This window comes from Oncorhynchus keta, chromosome 6 (genome assembly GCF_023373465.1).
Source record: "Oncorhynchus keta strain PuntledgeMale-10-30-2019 chromosome 6, Oket_V2, whole genome shotgun sequence".
In the NCBI taxonomy this organism is placed as follows: domain Eukaryota; kingdom Metazoa; phylum Chordata; class Actinopteri; order Salmoniformes; family Salmonidae; genus Oncorhynchus; species Oncorhynchus keta.
Window position 1 is genome coordinate 19633065 of NC_068426.1, and position 26527 is coordinate 19659591.

The window sequence follows — 26527 nt, forward strand, 5'->3', positions numbered from 1 at the left end:
TTTTAGTTTTAAAAAACGTTATGCCTATACATTCATAGTAAACTTTGAGAATTGTAATATGTTTAAATGCCTACACTAAAGATTTAGAAAACAATAAAAAAGGGTTTTAAAATAAATTTGTATTTACCTTCTGATGAAATCTCTCTGTCTCTCTATGTGTGTCTCCCTGATCTGTTTATCTCTATCTCCACACAAGAGCTAATTGGATCATTGGGTGTGTGTGTGGGAGTGCAAAGAGTTATGTCCGGACGGAGAGTCTGAGAATGTACTGTAATGAACCTGTTTAACCTTTCAAAAAGACTTCTCAGCAAATACAGATGAATGGTCAACAACTGTTGATGTTCACTATATGTACAGTCGTGGCCAAAAGTTTTGAGAATGACACAAATATTAATTTTCACAAAGTCTGCTGCCTCAGTTTGTATAATGACAATTTGCATATACTCCAGAATGTTATGAAGACTGATCAGATGAATTGCAATTAATTGCAAAGTCCCTCTTTGCCATGCAAATGAACTGAATTCCCAAAAAACATTTCCACTGCATTTCAGCCCTGCCACAAAAGGACCAGCTGACATTATGTCAGTGATTCTCTCGTTAACACAGGTGTGAGTGTTGACGAGGACAAGGCTGGAGATCACTCTGTCATGCTGATTGAGTTTGAATAACAGACTGGAAGCTTCAAAAGGAGGGTGGTGCTTGGAATCATTGTTCTTCCTCTGTCAACCATGGTTACCTGCAAGGAAACACGTGCCGTCATCATTGCTTTGCACAAGAAGGGCTTCACAGGCAAGGATATTGCTGCCAGTAAGATTGCACCTAAATCAACCATTTATCAGATCATCAAGAACTTCAAGGAGAGCTGTTCAATTGTTTGGAAGAATGCTTCAGGGCGCCCAAGAAAGTCCAGCAAGGACCGTCTCCTTAAGTTGATTAAGCTGCGGGATCGGGGCACCACCAGTACAGAGCTTGCTCATGAATGGCAGCAGGCAGGTGTGAGTGCATCTGCACACACAGTGAGGCAAAGACTTCTGGAGGATGGCCTGGTGTCAAGAAGGGCAGCAAAGAAGCCACTTCTCTCCAGGAAAAACACCTGGGACAGACTGATATTCTGCAAAGGGTACAGGGATTGGACTACTGAGGACTGGGTTAAAGTCATTTTTCCTGATGAATCCCCTTTCCGATTGTTTGGGGCATCTGGAAAAAAGCTTGTCCGGAGAAGACAAGGTGAGCGCTACCATCAGTCCTGTGTCATGCCAACAGTAAAGCATCCTGAGACCATTCATGTGTGGGGTTGCTTCTCAGCCAAGGGAGTGGGCTCACTCACAATTATGCCTAACACCACAGCCATGAATATAGAATGGTACCAACACATCCTCCGAGAGCAACTTCTCCAAACCTTCCAGGAACAGTTTGGTGACGAACAATGCCTTTTCCAGAATGATGGAGCACCTTGCCATAAGGCAAAAGTGATAACTAAGTGGCTCGGGGAACAAAACATCAATATTTTGGATCCATGGCCAGGAAACTCCCCAGACCTTAATCCCATTGAGAACTTGTGGTCAATCCTCAAGAGGTGGGTGGACAAATAAAACCACACAAATTCAGACATACTCCAAGCATTGATTATGCAAGAATGGGCTACCATCAGTCAGGATGTGGCCCAGAAGTTAATTGACAGGATGCCAGGGCGGATTGCAGAGGTCTTGAAAAAGAAGGTTCAACACTGCAAATATTGACTCTTTGCATCTACTTCATGTAATTGTCAATAAAAGCTTTTGACACTTGAAATTATACTTCAGTACTCTATCATAACATCTGACAAAAATATCTAAAGACAATGAAGCAGCAAACTTTGTGGAAATTAATATTTGTGTCATTGTCAAAACTTTTGGCCACGACTGTACATAAGGGGTATCCCCAAACAACAGTTATTTTTAGAGGATGTCCGTTGGGAAAGTCCAAGGATGTCCGGCGCCCGAGGATGGAATGTACGTTGTATGTCTCTGTCAATTACGCCATCCTCTTTTGTAAAGATGGTCCCATTTTAATGCTTACCTAAATAACTGTTACGGATACAGGTATCCTGTGTATGTGTGTATGTATTCTGTGTTGTTTTCTCTCCTTCTCCCCTCACAGGTGAAAATCATCACTCCCCAATCAGTCACCAATCCAATCATCAATCAGAAGACACACCTCCTGTTTCCTACCCTTTCACAGTTCATTTCCCTTAGTTTAAAAACCCTGTCAGTAATTTGCTCTAGAGCTCAATCTCTCTGGAAATGCCATGTCTGTAGGTCTCTGTGTTTCACTCTCTCATTGTGTATTAACCTCTCTTTTGTTTGAGCACCTCCATAGCACGTTGTCATCACCTGTGAGTATTGTTTTGGTTATGGTGTTTGTGTTTGATTGCTGGTGGGAAAAGGGGAAACCAAGACAAGTCGCCCATGGGCATACACTACCCATAGGTAGACTTTGTTAAATACACTAGTTAGAACTGGGCGGACCACCCACTGTATTTTTGGTTAGTTAGTTAGCTGTTAAAGTAGGCTAGTCTAGCTTAGGGGTGTTTTTCAATACTTAAATGTTTCTTTCCTTGGGTCCAGCTCAGCCCCTTTTCCTGCTCCCCCCATTACCGGGTGTTTTCCAATAAACCCTGAGTTTGACGGTAGATTTCAGTTGTCGTAGTTATTTCGTTCACACTTTTGCTTTGTCACTATTATAATTTGCATGAGTTATGTTACGGGTCTCATTACCATCCCCCCTAGACTGTCGGGCCAAAAGGGATTCGTAAAAATAACCTTTTACTTGAGTGGGCTAAATCAGGGGCACACGGAGTGTTTCTTGGTAATCTTAAAGAAATGCTTTAAGATGTTTTATGCAACCGGGCCCAGGCCCTAAGCAAGATAAGTTATATGTCAATAAAGAGCAGTTACACTCTCCCAAATGTCATACTTGAGTAAAAGTAAAGATACTGTCAGGGTTTTCGCTACTGGTCATTCGAGTCAAGTGCAGGAGAGCAGAGAATAGGTGATCAGGTGACTTTATTAGCCAAGAGCAACAAACAGACGGGTGCAAAATAGCGTTGATAATATAATAATAAGGTTCACCAATAATTCCCCAAATAGGGTACAGGCGATGCCCAGGGTGAAAAACCAGACTGGCGCGATACAACAAGCACAAAACAAAACAATTCTACAAAAAGACATTGGGGGGAACAGAGGAATATATATATATAAGCAGTGTGATTAGGGAATGTAAACCAGGTGTGCGGGGAACAAGACAAAACAAATGGAACAATGAAAAATGGAGCGGCGATGGCTAGAATGCCGGTGACGTCGACTGCCGAACGCCACCTGAACAAGGAGAGGAGCCGACTTCGGCGGAAGTCGTGTCAGATACCTTAGAAAATGACTAAAATAAAAGCGAAAGTCACCTAGTAAAATACTACTTGAGTAAAAGGCAAAAATATTTGGTTTTAAATATACTTAAGTATCAAAAGTAAAAGTATGAATCATTTCAAATTCTTCACATTAAGCAAACCAGACAGCACAGCTTTTTTATTTACGGATAGCCAGGGGCACGCCAACACTTAGACATCATTTACAAATTAAGCATATGTGTTTAGTGTGTCCAGCAGATCAGAGGCAGTAGGCATGACCGGGGATGTTCTCTTGATACAGTAAGTGTGTGAATTGGAAAATGTAACGAGTACTTTTGGGTGTCAGGGAAAATGTACGGAGTAAATAGTTGGGGAGACCAGTGATGGATGTAACACTTCTCACCTTTCAGTCAGTTTCTCAGAGATAGTTTATGCTAGTGTGTTCAAAACTTGATACAAACAACCTACATTTGTCCTTTACACATTGGTGTGGTTATTATGTAAATCAAACTGCAAATGCATGGTGTGGTCATAAATGCAAGGAGTGGTCTGGGTTAGTTGTAACAGTGCTAGGGGTGAATTGTAACAGATTGAAAAAGTACATAAATCATTACATGCAACTAATTATTGAATGTCTTTATTGAGACCATTAGAGCAACATTGCCATGTTTATTTGGTGTGTGACTGAATGTTGGACACTTAATCAGTCACCGTTGTGACAGTGGTACAGGTTTGATGGGGCCATAATTTGCATTTCCAGCACTGCAACCAGACCTCCTTGGACATGGAATTGTTAAAGTGCCCCATGAACACAATGCAGAAGTTTTCCTCGTTGGAGGAATCTGATTCTTCTGGTTCAATCCGTTTTGTTTTGTTGTTGTTCAGTGTGGTTTGTTTTGGCTTGCTTATTTCCAGCTGTTTTTTTAGGCAGGGCACATTTTGTTTTGGCCTTCTGAGTGCTTGAATGGGTGTACATCAACTGGGTTGAAATCAGAAGAGTAATCGGGCGTTTCCAGAGAGGTGGCCTGGAAGGCTGCTGGAGAGGTGGCCTGGAAGGCTGCTGGAGAGGTGGCCTGGAAGGCTGCTGGAGAGGTGGCCTGGAAGGCTGCTGGAGAGGCGGCCTGGAAGGCTGCTGGAGAGGCGGCCTGGAAGGCTGCTGGAGAGGCGGCCTGGAAGGCTGCTGGAGAGGCGGCCTGGAAGGCTGCTGGAGAGGCGGCCTGGAAGGCTGCTGGAGAGGCGGCCTGGAAGGCGGTTGGAGAGGCGGCCTGGAAGGCTGCTGGAGAGGTGGCCTGGAAGGCTGCTGGAAAGGCGGTTGGAGAGGCGGCCTGGGAGGCGGCCTGGGAGGCGGCCGGGGAGGCGGCCGGGGAGGCGGCATGAGAGGCGGCCTGGGAGGCGGCAGGAGCTGACATGGGACGCAGCCGGAAAGGTGACATGGGACGCAGCCGGAGAGCTGGCCTGGGAGGCAGCCGGAGAGGTGAAATGGGAGACGGCTGGAGAGGTGGCCTGGATGGCAGTTGGAGAGGTGAAATGGGAGATGGCTGGAGAGGTGACATGGGAGGCAGCTGGATAGCTGGGCTGGGAGGCATCCGGAGAGGTGGCCTCGATAACAGTGGGCATAAATCAGCTGGCCTCAAGAGATACTCTGAAAACTTCTGCTCCTGCTCATCAATGAAGACCCTATTTCCACTACGGTAGTCTATAAGCTCTCTCAACCCCTTCTCCAGTAGCTTCTTCTCTCTTTGCAGAATCTGCACAGCATCAAATGACATACCATACAACTTTGCAACTGTACACCACTGGTTACTCTAAGGATGTCTAACCTCAGCCATGGCTATTACAACTAACCCACATACCTTTAAAACCCTTCACACAGACATATGCAATTTGTTGTGAAGTATTGATATACTAATGAAGGTAGTTAAATCTGATTTACTGGAATGTGATGAGGAACTCTGGATAAGCCTGCACATCATTGAAGATCACAAACATGGTTGGATTGGAGGTGTTGTCTGTGACACTGTCGTACAAATCGGCATCCTTCCCTGAAGGTTTGGCAGGAGGAAAAATCAAGCCTGCTTTTCCCTGAGTGTAGTCTCCAACAAGAACCCTGGCCAGGTACATGCACTTGTTCCCTTGTGCATCAGCTTTAGAATATCCCCTTGCTGAATAACTGGAGTCCACAGCAAAGTATGATCCATTGCCGATAGCTGCACCTGGAAGAAGAAAAACATATTGTACTTAAAGAGTTTAAAAAAATATATATAACAATGATACCGAATTGATCAAATGGATTTATGTCTCAACATCAAGCTCCTCCTCCCTTAGGAAGAGGTCACAATATAACAGTAAAGCATATTGGTCATCAGACATGTTTCCATGAGACCATTCTCATACCATGTGTTCCAGCGTAGCTGCGATTGAAGCCATGGTTGTTGATCTGGGTGATGGAGTCGGAACTGGTGCCATGGAACAGCAGTTTCTCGTTGTTTGTGTGCTTGTTCTTCTCCTCCAGGAGCTTCTTTCTTATCTGGTAGCTCTTCCACAGTGAATCGTTCTGGACTTGTTCAATCTTCAAATAGCAAACAAAACACACGTATAAATCGACAGTGATTTATTTATTATTGAAGTGCAATCCCACCTAGCCAAATACGTAACGAACAGCATAGGAATAGGAATTGCACATTTCATGTATATATAATTTAATGTATATATTTTTTTTAAATGATAGCAAAAATGTGAGGCTTTCGTATAACGTCACCATAGAAACTCAGTCTTTTGTGGAATGCAAGTTAAATTCAGGTATACATTTTCACAAACATACTGTAATGATGGTGTCAGTGAGCAAAGTCTTTCGAAATTCCTTCTCTACGTCATTGTATCCCTTGGATCCTGTAGTTAGTGGGACCAGCATTAAGAGGGAACCCTTCATGTCATCCCAGTGTGCAGGTAGAGACACTGATGTATCGTCTGGACAAAACACAGTAGAGAATTTGGCATTTAGGTGTCAATTAATTCCGCAATAAGTATTGTCATTAAAAAGACTCAATCATTCACAACTTTAAATACATATTGATTACATACTCAGTTCCATGACATGTGCTGCAGCAGTCGGTCTAACCGCAGAAACATCGCTAGAACGTCACATTCCTCTCTTGCTAGATGCTCAATAAAGGTGAATTAAACCAAAAAATCTAAATGCTTTTTTGTTCTTATTTTTTCACCTAAAAAAATTGTCTTCTGATGTGAGGTAAGCATTGACCTGAACTCAAAAAAATCTATTTTAGTTGTTAATCTATGAATAATTGCAATATTGGGAGTACAGAAATAGTTAAAACAGAGAACAGGATTATGGAAGTGAGAGAATTATGGGAGTCCTGTCATGCCAAATACTGCTTATTAGCCATTTTATTTTACCAGGTATATTGACAGAAAACATCTCTTGTACACCAAGAACCCTGGGACGAGTTGTAGGGTAGAGGATACGAGAAGAATGTGCCTATTTTAAAGCTATAAAGTAGGTATTGTGATAAAAAAAAGGTTAGAGACCCCTGATATACTGTATGCCTCCACAAAATGACATATAAAATGTGTTCTTAAAAATAAGACATTCTTTTATATTTAATATCACCGTTCTCCATAATTTCATTTTAATGCAGTCTAGACAGATGAGGATTTGTTATGGATGGGACTCACCTTTCAAGTCTTTTCTCAGTAACTCAATTTCTCTTCTGCCCCCAAACTTGACAGCTCTCTTGTGGGCTACATTTGCCTTATAATCCTCATTGTTGATCTTGATTGTCACTTTGCTGTTGTCTTTCACAGCCTCCTCCAGGATGTAGTTGGTGAGCATGTCAAAAGACACTATTGTTCCACTGTGGTCTTTGTACTGCCACTCCACCAGGCTGCTCACCAGGAAAGCTGCCTGTCTGCTGTTCTCTGCCCTCTCCTGGACCAGGACCATGTCCCTGATGAGGCTGTCTGCTGTAAGCACATCGCGGCTCAGGCCCTCCAGGCGGATCAAGGAGTTGGGGCCCTTCTTCTCCAGGCGTATCCTGACCATCAGCTCCCTCTGCATGGCCTGCAACTTCTCCACATCCCCCTGGCTCAGCTGGCTGATGTACGGGTTCTTGATGGTTTTCTCAGTTTGCTCCTTCATTATGAGGTTTTTAACCCAGTCCCGGGCACGGCTCACAGCCTGGGGGCTCTCTGCACACAGCTGGAACACGGTTGGGGCAAACTCCTCTCCCGCCATGACAAGGTTCTCACGGGCAGAGCGCGAATCTATGAAGAAAGAGCACACACAACATAAACTCCTTGACAAAATGTCACTTATGATTATAGTAACTATATTGTATCAGTACACATTGAGCTCATATTGTCTTCTACCTCGCACACTTCCATTCTCACTGACCTTTAAACCTGGTAAAAATGCCCTTTTCCTCCACTCCCTCTCCCACTCTCCTCTTCATGCTCTTGTGGAACTCCGTCACCATGGCAGTCTGGAATATCAGGATGTTCACACTTCTCACAAACTGTCCCTTTTTCTTCTTCACAAAGTCCACCACTGCGTCAATCATGGCGTCCGCAACAGCAGAGGGACTCGCCCCACCCTGGCCTGACAGACAGACAGACGGAGGCAGACACACAATGACATGGCTATGGAGGCAAACAGAAATACATAGATGGAGACAGAAGTACAAATAGACAATGACATGATGGATGCAAATCTGTCCCTGAGAGTGACTAATCACAAGACAAATATGGAAGGGAAGGAGACAAGGAAAATATGAAAGGGAAGGAGAAAAGGAAAATATGAAAGGGAAGGAGACAAGAATAAGATGGAAGGAAGGGAAGGTGACAAGAAAAATGTGGAACGGAAGAAGACAAGAAAAATATGGAAGGAAGCGAAGGAGACAAGAAAAATACATAAGGGAAGGAGACAAGAAAAAGATGCAAGGAAGAGAACAAAACAAGTAAAAGAGCAAAGTATGTTTGGTTGGGGGGAGCAGAAAGACGAAGAAAGAACAAGATTTTTTGAAAATTAGGCTAGGAAAAGTAGCAGGTAGTCATTATGAGGAGCAGGTCGTCATTATGAGTAGCAGGTCGTCATTATGAGGAGCAGGTAGTCATTATGAGGAGCAGGTCGTCATTATGAGGAGCAGGTAGTCATTATGAGGAGCAGGTGGTCATTATGAGGAGCAGGTAGTCATTATGAGTAGCAGGTCGTCATTATGAGGAGCAGGTAGTCATTATGAGGAGCAGGTTGTCATTATGAGGAGCAGGTAGTCATTATGAGGAGCAGGTAGTCATTATGAGGAGCAGGTAGTCATTATGAGGAGCAGGTGGTCATTATGAGGAGCAGGTGGTCATTATGAGGAGCAGGTGGTCATTATGAGTAGCAGGTAGTCATTATGAGGAGCAGGTGGTCATTATGAGGAGCAGGTAGTCATTATGAGTAGCAGGTCGTCATTATGAGGAGCAGGTCATCATTATGAGGAGCAGGTAGTCATTATGAGGAGCAGGTGGTCATTATGAGGAGCAGGTAGTCATTATGAGGAGCACGTAGTCATTATGAGGAGCAGGTACTCATTATGAGGAGCAGGTAGTCATTATGAGGAGCAGGTGGTCATTATGAGGAGCAGGTAGTCATTATGAGGAGCAGGTAGTCATTATGAGGAGCAGGTCGTCATTATGAGGAGCAGGTCGTCATTATGAGGAGCAGGTAGTCATTATGAGGAGCAGGTCGTCATTATGAGGAGCAGGTACTCATTATGAGGAGCAGGTGGTCATTATGAGGAGCAGGTAGTCATTATGAGGAGCAGGTGGTCATTATGAGTAGCAGGTAGTCATTATGAGGAGCAGGTGGTCATTATGAGGAGCAGGTAGTCATTATGAGTAGCAGGTCGTCATTATGAGGAGCAGGTCATCATTATGAGGAGCAGGTAGTCATTATGAGGAGCAGGTGGTCATTATGAGGAGCAGGTAGTCATTATGAGGAGCACGTAGTCATTATGAGGAGCAGGTACTCATTATGAGGAGCAGGTAGTCATTATGAGGAGCAGGTGGTCATTATGAGGAGCAGGTAGTCATTATGAGGAGCAGGTAGTCATTATGAGGAGCAGGTCGTCATTATGAGGAGCAGGTCGTCATTATGAGGAGCAGGTAGTCATTATGAGGAGCAGGTCGTCATTATGAGGAGCAGGTACTCATTATGAGGAGCAGGTAGTCATTATGAGGAGCAGGTACTCATTATGAGGAGCAGGTAGTCATTATGAGGAGCAGGTGGTCATTATGAGGAGCAGGTGGTCATTATGAGGAGCAGGTGGTCATTATGAGGAGCAGGTAGTCATTATGAGGAGCAGGTAGTCATTATGAGGAGCAGGTGGTCATTATGAGGAGCAGGTAGTCATTATGAGGAGCAGGTAGTCATTATGAGGAGCAGGTAGTTATTATGAGGAGCAGGTAGTCATTATGAGGAGCAGGTAGTCATTATGAGGAGCAGGTAGTCATTATGAGGAGCAGGTGGTCATTATGAGGAGCAGGTAGTCATTATGAGGAGCAGGTCATCATTATGAGGAGCAGGTCGTCATTATGAGGAGCAGGTAGTCATTATGAGGAGCAGGTAGTCATTATGAAGAGCAGGTCGTCATTATGAGGAGCAGGTAGTCATTATGAGGAGCAGGTCATCATTATGAGTAGCAGGTTGTCATTATGAGGAGCAGGTCGTCATTATGAGTAGCAGGTAGTCATTATGAGGAGCAGGTAGTCATTATGAGGAGCAGGTAGTCACTATGAGGAGCAGGTAGTCATTATGATGAGCAGGTAGTCATTATGAGGAGCAGGTCGTCATTATGAGTAGCAGGTAGTCATTATGAGGAGCAGGTAGTCATTATGAGGAGCAGGTAGTCACTATGAGGAGCAGGTAGTCATTATGAGGAGCAGGTAGTCACTATGAGGAGCAGGTAGTCATTATGAGGAGCAGGTAGTCATTATGAGGAGCAGGTCGTCATTATGAGTAGCAGGTCGTCCCATTCAGAGCACATGGAAGCAAAGCATATGGCCACTTTACAACCTCACAGTAGAAACAAAGAACAAAACAGAATAGGCAACAAGTAAAATAAAAACATGCAACTACACAAGACAGTGTAGTCTAATAATGACCATTAAAGCAGAGTACCTGTTCCAAGCGCTGGGAAGGACACTGAGGTGAACCTTCGCTCCTCACACTTCTTGAGAACATCGTACACAGTCTCTTTAATGATCTTAGGGTCATTCTGTCCCACAATGTGCATGATGTGTTTGCATGGGAGAGATCCTGCTGATGTCACGATCATCCTGCATGGTTGGAAGCTTGGGGATCTGACTGTAGAAAAGCATAAAAGGAAAGGTTTAGATGTCAAGAATCTAAGTTAATAAAAGGTCAAATCAATGCACACCAGTGTTGTAGGACCCATGGATTGGAAACTGACTTTAGACTTTTACCAGACAGTATCAAACAGTGCTGAAATGTCATCTCATTCATATCCAACATGACACCAGTCTCCTTGACCAGAAACATGACTACAGTATATGTTGACTCAAGGACATGGATACACACCAATCTCTGAGCACTCCAACTCCACCTTCAATCCAGCTCCTTCTAAAATGGATTTGGATACACCTGAAGAAACAAAGACATTAGTACAATATGGCTCTTTATTCTAAGTCAACAATTGTACCATTAAATAAGTTGTGTGTCTGTGGGGGTGTATTGGATTTAGCTTGCTTTCTGATTGTGTAGCTGTAAACACTGTTCATTTGGATTTCCAACATTTCAGATGTGTACATGTTAAACATCCTTATAAGGTGCTCCTTAGTATTTGTCTTAGTAGCCTCATGAACATGAAACATTGGTTACGACACCTATGGTATTGTCAGAGGTACAAGTTACCTGATTTGAGGTTAAAGTCCTTATTGGAGGAGTTGACAATGACATCACTGGACTCCTTGGTGATGTCTCCTGATGACACTTCAAAGGTCACGTGATCCATCTGCATGCTGTACACACCCAGAGAAGGGGATGACACCTGTCCAAAGAAGCCTGCGCCTAATGAAAATAACATGTTTAGACAAGGGGGTTCTGTGGAAACAGACATGCTCTAAAGAGGCAGCAGGGTCTCAGTGGTTGAATATTTTTGGGGAGACTTTGAAGGCTGTGAATTAACGTTACCAGAGGGCTGCTGTGATTGGCCAACATGAGATTTGGAATGTTGTGATTGGCCGGAACCTTGTGAACTCTGCCAAGTATACCCTTGTGTCTGACCTCTGAATTCCCTGACAAAGCACTGTAAACAGGAGATATAACGTGTGGAGCATTTATCAAACATATCTAGGAGCACAACACACACTGAAAAAGGTGAGGTTATGCAACAACACTACCTCTGTGTGATGATAAACACTGAATCCCCCTTTAAACCATTTTCCATCTTCAAACTTACATCCACAGTTTGGGTGTCGCTGGGGTGGACCACGATGGCCACCTCTTTAAGGTGTGTGGAGTTTCTTCTCTGGCTGAAGTCTTTGACCTCCTGCAGAAGAAGCTTGGACACCAGGCCCTTAGGGAATCCCATGTTCCCTGTTCCAATGGCAGGGAAAGACAGGGATGCCAGCCTATGCTTCTCTGCCTCACTCAGGCAATCTCTGATCATCGTTCTCAATATCTTAAATCACAAACACATGGACAATTTTAGAAACATTTTACTAAAACCTTTCTATGCACTCTCAATAACCAGTACTTAATTTGAGCTGGAACCTGTTCCGGCATCTATCAGATTTGACTTTGTTTGTTCCGGCACCTATTTGCCGGGATCCGGTACCTCTCACTGCCTCATTTATTAATTGTTTCAATGTTCGCCCTGTATACATTCTAATAAAAGCGATCAGCGTTAAATCAAGTTGCCTCCTCGTTATTTCTCCTTCCCAACAAAAAGACCATGTAAAAGCGTGGGGATCCTTCATCCTTTCCTGCCACACTGATTCCAGACCTGCTCTCTTATTTGTACATAAAGGTTATTGGGAGGGAGGGTGGGGTAAGTAATTGATCTCGACACAGGTCTTGGTAGGTGGTCAGCTAGTGAAGAGGTCCCTACGTAATCACGTTACGTAGCCTAGGCTAGTCGTCTCCCTACTGAATTTGAATCTTGGGAAAACCAGATAAAACATGGAAAAGAAAAGGCAATCGAGTTTGACATTTTTCAAGTCCAACAATCTAGAGAAAGATGGTCAATTGAACCCAAAACAAACCAGAGAACTGTCAGTGCAGGAGGAGTGAGGTGCAAACTGTTCCCGATGGCAATGCCTAAGCTCGCAGCGCTGCTAATCCCAACAGTTCAGCATCACCACCGGTGACTCCACTAGCTAGTAGGCCTACTAGAGAGTCAGACTCAGATGGAGAGGCAGACGGGGAGCTGGGAGGTGGGGGACAGTGCATCCACAGACAAAGTGCTCGGTCAGGTGCAATTTGCCGTTCAAGCAAACACATAACCCCATGCTTGTCATTCATAATTCAAAATTGGGCTGTACCACATGCAAAAAGGAAGATAGCTTGGGTCTAGAAACGACTGGAGGGATTAAACTAGCAAAAGAGTGGGTGCAATGTACAGTAAGTTAACATCCTATGCCTCAGACGTATCACAAGGTTTTTGAACATGCCCGAACCAGGGAACATTTGGTGGCAGCAAGTCTTGTAAATGAGGCTAAAGAGGACAATAAAAACATTGCCAGTCTTCAGAAAAGCCTTAGAAGGAGGCTAAAGGTCACAGCCACAGGCCCGCTCATGGCTTTGAGCAGGAAATGGACTCTCAGGAGTTAAATGGACTTGACATGGGGAGAGTATTTGCTGGAGGTTTGGAAAACTAAGGTAGGACATTTTTTTTCCTTTACAAACTTGTTCTGTACTGTGAAAGTACCGTAATTTCCGGACTATAAGCCGCTACTTTTTTCCCACGCTTTGAACCTCGCGGTTTATACAATGACGCGGCTAATTTATGGATTTTTCCCGCTTTCACAAGATTCATGCCGCCACAAAACTGAGCACCTTCACATAATGTGACGTAAATGGAGCGCGCTCAAACTTCCCATCATTCTGATTACGGTAGTCATTTTGTCACCCTCATCATGGCAAAGACACGGAGAAATGCATATGAGGCAGCTTTCAAGTTGAAGGCGATCGATCTGGCTGTTGGAAAAGGAAATAGAGCTGCTGACAGTGTGGAGCATTATCAAAAAATCCACTATCATCAACGGGTTTTGAAAGGCTGGACTGCTGCGTGTTGAATTTGCCTCCGGATGAAAGTGACGAGAGCGACAATGAAAACGATCCAACATTGGATGAAGCAATTCTGAGGCTATTGGTTTCAGTGCACAGGAGGAGGAAGATAGTGACCAATGACTTTCTTGGTAGGCTACTGTTTACTGTTTATTTTTGTTACAAGCCGTGTTTCGTTAAAGCCTATTTATTTTTGTTACAAGCCGTGTTTCGTTTAAAGGCTGTGTAAAGTTAATTTGTTTCAATGTACCGGTAGGCACCTGCGGCTTATATATGTACAAAATACATATATATTTTTAATTCAGTGGGTGCGGTTTATATTCAGGTACGCTTAATAGTCCAGAAATTACGGTAATCTGAATATGTGCTTCATATTATCACAATGGCAGGAGGCATATATATTCTCATATGTGTGTTCTGCTGTAGCCTACAGAGATTTATTTTATTTGAAGTTATATTCTGATATTGTGATATTTGTTCTACTGCTACATTGATGTCTTGAAAATGATATTAAATTGGGGTCTTGTGAGCCCCACAGCTGAGTACGTGTGCATATGGCGGGTGTTCTGCAGTGTCGTCTAAAAATGTTGCTATACATCAATGTCTAGAAAATTAGACTATAAGAAATATGGACTTGTGTAAGCCCTGCAGCTATACTCAAGTATGTGGGCATACTGCAGTGACGTTTAACATGCTTTCAATTAATCAGCACCTTGGAGAGAACTGCACCTTGGAGAGTGCTGTCCATTTAACCAACATAGACAGTAGGCTACTTGGCTGTTTACTCTGTCTGCTGTGCTGCTACGTTGTGTTTGACACTTTTCTTCACTATGTGTTCCAGTACCTCAGAGCTCTCCGGATACCCCCACCCCTCACACTCACTATGTGTTCCAGTACCTCAGAGCTCTCCGGATACCCCCACCCCTCACACTCACTATGTGTTCCAGTACCTCAGAGCCCTCCGGATACCCCCACCCCTCACACTCACTATGTGTTCCAGTACCTCAGAGCCCTCCGGATACCCTCACCCCTCACACTCACTATGTGTTCCAGTACCTCAGAGCCCTCCGGATACCCCCACCCCTCACACTCACTATGTGTTCCAGTACCTCAGAGCCCTCCGGATACCCCCACCCCTCACACTCACTATGTGTTCCAGTACCTCAGAGCCCTCCGGATACCCCCACCCCTCACACTCACTATGTGTTCCAGTACCTCAGAGCCCTCCGGATACCCCCACCCCTCACACTCACTATGTGTTCCAGTACCTCAGAGCCCTCCGGATACCCCCACCCCTCACACTCACTATGTGTTCCAGTACCTCAGAGCCCTCCGGATACCCCCACCCCTCACACTCACTATGTGTTCCAGTACCTCAGAGCCCTCCGGATACCCCCACCCCTCACACTCACTATGTGTTCCGGGACCTCAGAGCCCTCCGGATACCCCCATCCCTCACACTCACTATGTGTTCCAGTACCTCAGAGCCCTCCGGATACCCCCACCCCTCACACTCACTATGTGTTCCGGGACCTCAGAGCCCTCCGGATACCCCCATCCCTCACACTCACTATGTGTTCCAGTACCTCAGAGCCCTCCGGATACCCCCACCCCTCACACTCACTATGTGTTCCGGGACCTCAGAGCCCTCCGGATACCCCCATCCCTCACACTCACTATGTGTTCCGGGACCTCAGAGCCCTCCGGATACCCCCATCCCTCACACTCACTATGTGTTCCGGGACCTCAGAGCCCTCCGGATACCCCCACCCCTCACACTCACTATGTGTTCCAGTACCTCAGAGCCCTCCGGATACCCCCACCCCTCACACTCACTATGTGTTCCGGGACCTCAGTGCCCCCCCAATCAAATTGTATTTGTCACATGCACCGAATACCTTACCATAAAATGCTTACTTTACAAGCCCTTAGCCAACAATGCAGCTTAAGAAATAGAGTTAAGAAAGTATCTACTAAATAAAAGGTACAAAAAAATAATAATAATCTAAAAGTAACACAAGTAAATTACATAGCAATAACGAGGCTATATACAGGGGGTACCGGTACTGAGTCAATGTGCAGGGAAACAGGTTAGTCGAGGTCATTTGTAAAATGACTATGAGTAGATAATAAACAGCGCGAGTAGCAGCAGGGTGAAAACATTAATTGTTCATCAGCTTTAGGGCTTGGGGGTAGAAGCTGTTATAAGGAGCCTTCTGGTCCTAGACTTGGCCCTCCAGAACCAGCAGAGAGAACAGTCTTTGACTTGTAGTGACTGTAGTCTTTGACACGTTTTTGGGCTTTCCTCTGACACCGCCTAGTCTATAGGTCCTGGATGGCAGGAAGCTTGGCCCCAGTGATGTACTGGGCCCTACGCACTACCCTTTGTAGTGCCTTACGGTCAGAGGCTAAGCAGTTGCCATACCAGGTGTGGATGCAACCTGTCAGGATGCTCTCGATGGTGCAACTGTAGAACCTTTTGGAATCTGCCAAATCTTTTCAGTCTCTTGAGGGGGAAAATGTATTGTCGTGCCCTCTTCACAACTGTCTTGGTGTGTTTGGACCATAATAGTTTGTTGGTGATGTGGACACCAAGGAACTTGAAATTCTCGACCCACTCCACTTTCAGCCCCGTCAATGTTAATGGGGGCCTGTTCGGCCCTCCTTTTCCTATAATTCATGATCAGCTCCTTTGTCTTGCTCACATTGAGGGAGAGGTTGTTGTCCTGGCACCACACTGCCAGGTCTCCTGCCTCCTCCCAATAGGCTGTGTCATCGTTGTCAGGGTCTTGGCCTACCACTGTTGTGTCATCAGCAAACTTAATGATGTTGTTGGAGTCGTGCTTGGCCACCCAGTGGGTGAATATGGAGTACAGGAGGGGACTAAGCACACAGCACTAAGGGGTTTGAGTATTGAGGATCAGCGTAACAGATGTGTTGTTGCCTACCCTTACCACCTGGGGGCGGCCCGTCAGGAAGTCCAGGATCCAGTTGCAGACGGAGGTGTTTAGTCCAAGGGTCCTTATCTTATAGATGAGCTTTGTGGGCTCTATGTTGTTGAACACTGAGCTGTAGTCAATGAACAGCATTCTCACTCACTATGTGTACTCACTCGTGTTACGGGACCTCCCGATTTACAAATTAAACATGTTCAATAACTCATAGCTTACCTTCTCTGCTGAGCCAGCTCCCTGGTCCCAATGGGGGCAGACAGTATGGATCACCCTCTGACATAGCAGGTTGTAACCGTCGGTGACCACAATGTCACCATAGGCCAATCTGTTGACGCGAGCCTCATCTGTGGCTGCTGATTGGAGCCCAGGACCGGCTGCCTTTAGGATAGCATTGGACACAGCACCTTTACTCAGGTCCAAATCCTCAGAGATGGTGTTGACGATGCCCTCAGACTAGAGGTTTCAAAACAAATGACCAAACATTCATGAAGCGAGAAGGGGACAGCTATGTATTTCTATTCAAACTTCAATTATGACTTCTACAAGACAGCTGTCATTCCAGATAAAGAAGAGTAGAATGAAAAGTAAACAAATTATACACCTTATACTCTGGGTTATCTGATGTACTACTTATAATACACGTATGAATGGTTTATGTGGTGCTCTGATAACTACAGTATGTGTACTCACATATTCCTCCTGGATATTTCCCTTCCTCAGAATGATCTTCAGACCCTCTTGTGTGCGATTGGTTTGTAGGATTTCCCCACTGCCTGCCCCCTCAAACGTCCTCTCTTGGCCATACTCTCTGCTCTGCTCCTCTTGGGTTTCATGATAATTTCTTATGCTGTCTCCTCCCCTATATCCATGTCTTCCTCTACCTCCACCTCCTCCTCTACCTCCACCTCCTCCTCTACCTTCTCCTCCTCCTCTACCTCCGGCTCCCCCTCTACCTTCTCCTCCCCCCCCCTTCTGCTTTGTCCCCACTGCCCATGTCCCCATGGTGACTGTCCCTGATATCCAGGTCCTTGATGTCCGTAACTATGTTGTCCTCTTCCCCGTCGTTCACTTCCCTGTTGCCCGCGTCCCCAATGTCCATTTCCCCTATGTGCACCCTGCGGAGGCATGGTCATTTTTGGGTGCAGGTCATTGAACGTTTTCTGGACAGCGCTGGCCAGGGCTCTCACAGTGTTGTCATTGCTGTCCACCAGGTGAATCTCAGTCAGAGAGGTCTGACCTCTTAGGTTCTCACAGTAGTCACGCACTGCCACAGCAATGGTCTCAGTGCACAGGTCCAGAGGAAAGCCGAATATCCCAGAGCTGACGGCCGGGACGGCAACAGTTGAGCAGTTAACCTTCGCAGCCTCCCTCAGGCTCTCATTCACAGCTTGTTTCAGACGCTGTATGGCTGTTCCTTGGTCAAAGTGTGTGAACCGTGGACCAACCGCATGGACCACATACTTACAGGGTAGATTGCCTGCATCTGTCACAATGGCGTCGCCTGGCTGCAGTCGGCGGTTATTACGGACATGTTGATCACTGAGCTCCTGCAGCTGAGGACCAGCAGCCTTGAGTAGTGCTAAAGCCAGGCCTCCAATATGCTGCAGGTCTTCATTGGCTGCATTGACTACTGCGTCCACTTTGAACTTGCAGATGTCTGCCTTACTGACAGAGACCAGGATTCCATTGTGTGTCCTCACCTCACAGCAGGATGAGGGGCCAAATCCTTTCTCCCCATCTTCATCATCGCCCTCTTCTTCCTCCAGCATGTAGTCTTCCTGCAGCAGCACCACACAGCCATGCTCCTTCATCGCCATGGAAACAAACATTCTTCCCTCCTCTTGGAAGAACTTTCTTGCTCCAGGCTTCATGATGGTGAGCTCATCAGTGCAGAAAGTTGCTACCATCTTCTGAAAGGTCTCTTTGGCCTTCTTGACGTAGAGACGCTCTCCAGAAAGGACCATTTTGGGCCTTCTGGGGTCAAAGTAGACGTTCACCTCATCACGCTTGCCAAAATGTTCCCAGTCCTGGGATTTGTTCTCCTGGATGAATTTAACCACGGCACAGGACTTGAGAAGGACAGCCTCTTCGACTCGTGAGTAGTTTTCAACAAAGTCCCGCAGACTATTGCTGACCTCTCTGACCGGGTCCAGGAAGCCAGACACAATGATTCTGTCTCTCCTCTCTGGGTGAAGCTTAATCACCACCGTTCTTTTCTTTATGGAGTTGTAGGCATCCACCAGCTGGTTGTTCAGATCTTTCCACTCAGGCTTCCTCAGCACCTCCTGATCCTCCACCATAAGGCTCTGCAGGGACAGGGCAGTCTTCACCCTCTGCTCTGCATCAGCCAATGCTCTGTCTGAGCTACCAGTCAGAAGTACCTTTCCACCCTCCACTCTGTACACAGCGTTGATGCCCCGGGATGTGAACAGGTCCTGGGACATCTCCATACTGTCGACTGACCTCAGGAAGTCCAGGATTTGGGGTTCCAGCTTCAGCTGCTTCTTATTCATCTTGAGCTCCCTCTCCAGAATCCAGTACTTAATTTTGTACACCTCTGCAACAAGACCTGAGAGAACCAACTTCTTGGTGTCGTCTCTGTAAGAAAAACCCATCTCTGGGGCTTTGTCTGCTGCGCACTTCAGAAGTCCTTCCTGCTGTAGGATATAGAACATGGCAGGGGACATGTCCATCTCCTCCGAGATGCCATCCCTCTGCCTCTCTATCCGACTCATGGCCCTCTGCATGAGGTCTTCCACCAGCCCCTGGAGTCGCTTTGTGTTTTCGGCCAGACCTGCAACTGTCAGAGACCCTTTGGAGGCATCCATAGCTAGGACAGCATCCTCTTTCACCACCGAGCGGACTTCTTTCTCCACTGCCTTCCACGCTGGGGCACTTACAAAACACTCAAACACAGCATATTTGGCCATGATGTCACGGAAGACGATCAAGGCATTCTGCTTCCATCCATCTACATGTTTGCTTGTTAGTCCTTTCTGCCTTAGCAGGGTTGGCAAAGGACTGAGTTTTACCTCAGGAGTATCCATGTTTACTTGACAGAAATGAGCCTTCATCTGGTCAGTGATGCGGGAAAACTGTCTCTTCGTGGAGAGGAATTTCCATACGGCAGAATGCACACACTCTATGAAGGGGTCAGGCATCTTCCACATTGGCCTCTCCTTTCCATACAAGGCAGTTCCTAAGGACTCATAGTATGGATACACGTTGACTGGGACTTTGCCAATTACAAGACGTTTATTTAGAGTGGTTTCCACAGCTGAAATGACATAGATAACGAACTGTCTGTTATAGCATGAACTGAGGGCAGAAACAGAATATTTCTGTCGAGGCCAGCAACAGAATAGCAATGCTACATTAAATTAATCTTATAATAGAAATAAATAGATTACCAAATAAACAAATGGAGTAACATTTATTTAATAAAACAGCTCATTCAAACAGCAGGTTTTACCTTCTGGTGCATGGAAGGTGACAATGGCTGCCTGTTCCTCACGAAACACAGTGATGTCCTTTGCTGGGCCAGCCCACTTCTCAATGTAGAGCTCCAGCATATCCTGAAGTATGTTCGAGGCCAGGTTCTCCACTCTCACACTCTGGCACCTCTCTAGCAACCGGCCAATCAAACCCTGCTTCTGGAAACTATTGTTCCTCTTGCTCTCAGTGAGAAAACGCTCCACATCTAAAGACAGGCGGCAATCATATCCTTAATATCATGCACAATAGTTATTGAAAATATAATCCCGTCATGTGAGGGAGAGATCTGTTTTAAAATGCTTCAGAAATTAAATTCATTGTTTCTTTTTTGTTGTTTAAAAAAAATGGACAATTTGAAATACTGACCAACCTTTGGGATTATTGAAGGTCACAACAGCTCTGTTTGTCTCACTGATGACCTCCAGTGAGAAGGTTTCTTCCTCCAGGCCAGAGATGGTCTCCACCAGCAACAACAGCAAGTCTCTCGGCATGTTCTCAGGAACTCTCTCCAGCACCACAGCAGAGCTCTGAGGAGACACCTCAGCTCCACCTCCCTCTCCAGGCCCACTCTCAGAGTTGGGAGCTTTCTGTGCTTCACTTGACACATCTGGGATTAAACACACTAGATATTCATATCCAATAACCTCATTCATAATTTCACCTTTCTCTGACTTCACCGGCACATTTCTGCCAAAGACAAATTTACAAGGAGATATGGCCTGATAAGGCTGCCTTTTGCAACACTGTCTAATGATATGCCAATAGGGATCATTATGAAATGTATTAGGCAAAACATTCAATATAATAATATTAGGTCAAGGGAATGCATCAACAACCACAGAAGCAAGGAAAAGATGTTACCTGACAATTCATTGCTTGTAGCACCAAGCTGGAAAACATGCAAAACAAACAAAATGTATATGTAAAATAGTTAACCAATGGGAATATTCACAAGTATGCTGTTTAATAGTAGCCATAAAAATAATGTATTATCCATCAGTTTGAAGCCCTGGCTAGCCTGTCGAGCCAAGACAGCACTAATTTAGCCTACAGTTAAACTCTGTTAAGCCAAAACTAAAATCTTGCAAAATTTGGACAGCTGCATGCTTAGATTTTTGTTTTTGGTCCGAAAAGATTGTAAAATCATGAGAATTTCAGCTAAATATATAGATATACAGTGCCAGTCAAAAGTTTGGACACACCAAACTATTTTCTATATTGTAGAATAATAATGAAGACATCAAAACTATGAAATAACACATATGGAATCATGTAGTAACCCAAAAAGTGTTGAACTCAAAATATATGTATTATTTTGAGATATTCTATATATGAGATTCTTCAAAGTAGCCACCCTTTGACTTGATGACAGCTTTGCACACTTGGCATTCTCTTAATCGCTTCATGAGGTAGTCACCTGGAATACATTTCAATTAATACGTTTGAGCCAATCAGTTGTGTTGTGGTGGTACAGAAGATAGCCATAATTGGTAAAAGACCAAGTACATATTTTGATAGGAACAGCTCAAATAAGCAAAGAGAAAGGACAGTCCATCCTTACTTTAAGACATAAAGGTCAGTCAATCCGGAAAATTTCAAGTTTTCAAGTTTCTTCAAGTGCCGTCGCAAAAACCATCAAGTGCTATGATGAAACTTGCTCTCATGAGGAGAGCCTTCACAGGAAAGGAAGACTTAGAGTTACCTCTGCTGCAGAGGATAAGTTACCAGCCTTAGAAATTGCAGCCCAAATAAATGATTCAGAGTTCAAGTAACAGACACATCTCAACATCAACTGTTCAGAGTGGACTGCGTGATGGCGTTCATGGTAGAATTGCTGCAAAGAAACAACTATTAAAGGTTACCAATAAGAAGAGACTTGCTTGGGCCAAGAAACACAAGCAATGGACAAACCAGTGGAAATCTGTCCTTTTGTCTGATTAGTCCAAATTTGAGATTCTTGGTTCCAACCGCCATGTTTTTGTGAGACCCAGAGTAGGTGAATGGATGATCTCCGCATGTGTGGTTCCCACCATTAAGTAGGGAGGAGGAGGTGTGATGGTGCTTTGCTGGTGACACTGTCTGTGATGTATTTAGAAATCAAGCCACACTTAACCAGCATAGCTACCACAGCATTCTGCAGCGATACGCCATCCCATCTAGTTTGCTCTTAATGGGACTATCAATTGTTTTTCAAATGGAGAATGACCCAAAACACACCTCCAGGTTGCCCAACATCAGTGCCCGACCTCACTAATGCTCACTAATGCTTTTGTGGCTGAATGGAAGCAAGTCCCCGCAGCAATGTTCCAACATCTAGTGGAAAGCCTTCCGAGAAGATTAGAGGCTGTTCTAGCAGCTTTGGTCATGTTGTGAATATACAGTTGAAGTCAGAAGTTTACATACACTTAGATTGGACTCACTCTAGTGACTCCCCATCCCGTAATCATCACCTGACACTAACTAGCATAACCAAACCGACATAAATATTCCTAGAAAATATTCCTATTCATGAAAATCACAAATGAAATTTATTGAGACACAGCTTAGCCTTTTGTTAATCACCCTGTCATCTCAGATTTTCAAAATATGCTTTACAGCCAAAGCTAGACAAGCATTTGTGTAAGTTTATCTATAGCCTTGCATAGCATTTTGTCCAGCTAGCAGCAGGTAACTTGGTCACGGAAATCAGAAAAGCAATCAAATTAAATCGTTTACCTTTGATGAGCTTCAGATGTTTTCGAGACTCCCAGTTCGATAGCAAATGTTCCTTTTTTCAAAAAATATTATTTTTGTAGGCGAAATAGCTCCGTTTGTTCTTCACGTTTGGCTGAGAAATCGCCCCCGAAAATTGCAGTCACGAAAACGGCGAAAAATATTCCATAGTGTTATTGTAACTTATGTTTGAGACCAACGCGTGTGTCACGCCCTGACCTTAGAGAGACTTTTTATTTCTCTATTTGGTTAGGTTGGGGTGTGATTTGGGTGGGCATTCTAGTTTTTCTATTTCTTTGTTGGCCGGGTGTGGTTCCCAATCTGAGGCAGCTGTCTATCGTTGTCTCTGATTGGGGATCATACTTAGGCAGCCCTTTTCGCACCTTAGATTGTGGGATCTTGTTTTTGTGTAGCTGCCTGTGAGCAGCCCAGAACGTCACGTTTCATTTTGTTTTGTTTTGTTTGTTGAGTTTCATACATGTGGAATTCTACGCACGCTGCGCCTTGGTCCAATCATTCTCTAAACGAGCGTGACCATGGTTGTGTGAAAGGTGCCCATGTATCAATCACAGAACTAGAATGAGATTCACTTTCTATGATCTCTCTGCTCTGATAGACATGAGCCTGCAACTCTCATCTCCTCCTGCGTTGCACTTCATTTTTTATTTCCTAATGGAATCATAGCTGCACCACCCCTGACCAATTGAAATACATTTGCCAAAGTCATATAATTACTGCTGTGTGCTCAGAAATAAATGAAATAATTCAGAATTGCCTAGCCATGAGAAGGTTAGCCACAGAGGATCAATAGTATATTTATTTTAAAAAATTGCCTAGCTGTGGAGTCCAATAACAAGGCATAGCCTACAGTTGGGAATGCGCAGGAAATCTGTCAGTGAAATAACAGGATGAAGTCTAAACAGGCCTTTCGCCTTTTTGCCCCTGAACGAGGCAGTTAACCCACTGTTCCTAGGCCGTCATTGAAAATAAGAATGTGTTCTCAACTTACTTGCCTAGTTAGATAAAGGTAAAAAAATATAAAATAAAAAAAACGAGCTAATCGTGGACTTCAGAAAACAACAGAGGGAGCATGCCCCTATCCACATTGACGGGCCCGCAGTGCAGAAGGCGTACACATCACTGACGATCTGAAATGGTCCACCCAAAAAGATAGTGTGGTGAAGACGGTGCAACAGCGTCTCTTCAACCTCAGGAGGCTGAAGAAATTTGGTTTGTCACCTAAAACCCTCACAAACTTTTACAGATGCACAATTGGGAGCATCCTGTTGGGCTGTATCACCGCCTGGTACGGCAACTGCCCCACCCTCAACCGCAAGGCACTCCAGAAGGTGGTGCGGTCTGCCCAACGCATAAACGGGGGCAAACTACCTGCCCTTCAGGACACCTACAGCACCCGATGTCACAGGAAGGCCAAAAAGATCATCAAGGACATCAACCAACTGTTCAGCCCGCTATCATCCAGAAGGTGAGGTCAGTACAGGTGCATCAAAGTTGGGACCGAGAGACTGAAAAACAGCTTCTATCTTAAGGCCATAAGACTGTTAAATAGCCATTACTAGCCGGGTTCCACTCGGTTACGCAACCATCCACCTTGAAGGCTGCTGCCCTATATACATAGACTTGGAATCACTGGCCTCTTTAATAATGCAACACTAGTCACTTTAATAATGTTTAAATGACTGTTCAGGCCTAAAAGCTCATCAATAAGCTAAGGACGGGACTAAACACCTCCCTCCGCCACTGGATCCTGGACTTCCTGACAGGCCGCCCCCAAGGTGGTAAGGGTAGGTAACAACACATCCGCCACGCTGCTCCTTAACATAGGGGCCCCTCAGGGGTGTGTTCTTAGTCCCCTCCTGTACTCCCTGTTCACTCATGACTGCACGGCCAGGCACAACTCCAACACCATTCAATTTGCCGATGACACAACAGTGGTAGGCCGAATCACCGACAACGATGAGACAGCCTATAGGGAGGAGGTCAGAGACCTGGCCGTGTGGTACCAGAACTACAACCTCTCCCTCAACGTGATCAAGACAAAGGAGATGATTGTGGACTACAGGAAAAAGAGGACCGAGCACACCCCCATTCTCATCGACGGGGCTGTAGTGGAGCAGGTTGAGTGCTTCAAGTTCCTTGGTGTCCACATCACCAACAAACTAACATGGTCCTAGCACACCAAGACAGTCGTGAAGAGGGCACGACAAAACTGAAAAGATTTGGCATGGGTCCTCAGATCCTCAAAAGGATCTACAGCTGCACCATCGAGAGCATCCTGACTGGTTGCATTACCGCCTGGTATGGCAACTGCTCGGCCTCCGACCGCAAGGCACTACAGAGGGTAGTACGACAGAGCCCAGTACATCGAGGGTAGTACTACAGAGCCCAGTACATCACTGGGGCCAAGCTTCCTGCCACCCAGGACCTCTATACCAGGCAGTGTCAGAGGAAGGCCCTACAAAATTGTCAAAGACTCCAGCCACCCTAGCCTGTTCTCTCTGCTACCGCACGGCAAGTGGTACCAGAGCATCAAGTCTAGGTCCAAGAGGCTTCTAAACATCTACCTCCAAGCCATAAGACTCCTGAAGATCTATTTGCAGTGCCCCCCTCACCCCACACCACTGCTACTCTCTGTTGTCATCTCTCCATAGTCACTTTATCAACTCTACCTACATGTACATATACTGCCTCAAATAACCGATGCCCCCGCACATTGACTCTGTATCAGTACCCCCCTGTAAATATAGTCTCGCTACTGTTATTTCACTGCTGCTCTTACTTGTTACTTTTATCTCTTATTCTTATTTTTTTTAATTGCATTGTTGGTTAGGGGCTCGTAAGTAAGCATTTCACTGTAAGATTGTATTCAGCACATGTGACTAATGGAATTTGATTTGAGTTGAAATTACATACTGCTTTACTCATCTCATATGTTTATATACCAAAGGTGGGACCAATTCATTGTTTTACAAGTCACAAGTAAGTCTCAAGTCTTAGCACTCGAGTCCCAAGTCAAGTCCCAAGCCTAGACAGGCAAGTACGAGTCAAGTCTCAAGTCAAGACCGAGAAGTATCAAGTCAAGTCTCAAGTCCTAAAGTTTAAGTTTTGAGTCCTAAACAAGTCATAATGTGCTCTTCACCAAATGTAATACCATTTCATATTTTTAACAATACTAATAGTTAGTATATTACATTTACGCAAATCATGAATGCTTTAAAAAGATATTTATTTATATATTTACTTTCCAAAAAAACTTTATATTTCCATGGAAATACATGGGTAGCCATGAGAAAGACCCCACCAACCGCCTAGCTAGTTGTAGCTCAATCTTGGGTGCAATGATAACGTTCCCGCACTGACTGACTGTGTGGAGGCTCATTGATTTAGCGTTACGTAAGCCAACATGCTACACTGGCAAAGTTATGAATTATATAGCCGTCGGCTATATTAGCCCCGACTTACCGTTCTTTGTGCAGCTTCAAATGTCGAACAAAGTTGTAAGTTGTTGCTCCTCCGTCTGTCATTTTCTTCCCGCATGTTTTGCAAGTTGCAATCCGTTTTTTGTTGATAAAGCGTAGTCTTTATATCCAACATTTTTTGGGGTATCATCTTTCCAAGGGCTCCATCTGAATTCACTTGCCGACATTCCTCTGCACT

At 44.9% G+C, this 26527-nt stretch overlaps 1 protein-coding gene and 1 long non-coding RNA gene across 17 annotated transcripts in view; one reads left to right on the forward strand and one right to left on the reverse strand.

The window, feature by feature from the left end:
- Positions 1-3027: 3027 nt before the first annotated feature.
- Positions 3028-26527, reverse strand: part of LOC118384842 (protein mono-ADP-ribosyltransferase PARP14-like) — a 29594-nt gene continuing 6094 nt past the window's right edge. The window contains exons 3-17 of the mRNA XM_052520067.1: positions 20999-21026; positions 20508-20744; positions 20115-20342; positions 17491-19919; positions 16859-17095; positions 11860-12081; positions 11592-11706; positions 11313-11468; positions 10980-11042; positions 10560-10745; positions 7794-7997; positions 7076-7663; positions 6204-6349; positions 5777-5951; positions 3028-5595 (exon numbers count right to left, since the gene is read on the reverse strand). Coding sequence (XP_052376027.1) covers positions 5312-5595; positions 5777-5951; positions 6204-6349; positions 7076-7663; positions 7794-7997; positions 10560-10745; positions 10980-11042; positions 11313-11468; positions 11592-11706; positions 11860-12081; positions 16859-17095; positions 17491-19919; positions 20115-20342; positions 20508-20744; positions 20999-21026 — 5298 coding nt within the window. The 3' untranslated portion in view covers positions 3028-5311. The remainder of the gene's footprint in view (positions 5596-5776; positions 5952-6203; positions 6350-7075; positions 7664-7793; positions 7998-10559; positions 10746-10979; positions 11043-11312; positions 11469-11591; positions 11707-11859; positions 12082-16858; positions 17096-17490; positions 19920-20114; positions 20343-20507; positions 20745-20998; positions 21027-26527) is intronic.
- Positions 8004-10549, forward strand: LOC127930747 (uncharacterized). Of its 16 annotated transcripts, XR_008139234.1 has the most exons (8): positions 8004-8624; positions 8665-8764; positions 8965-9064; positions 9425-9464; positions 9665-9804; positions 9845-9944; positions 10125-10164; positions 10245-10549. It is a non-coding gene; the product is annotated as an uncharacterized LOC127930747 (long non-coding RNA). The 16 variants fall into 16 exon arrangements; XR_008139223.1 differs by lacking the exons at positions 8965-9064; positions 9425-9464; XR_008139228.1 differs by lacking the exons at positions 8965-9064; positions 9425-9464 and having other exon boundaries at positions 8665-8724; positions 9645-9804.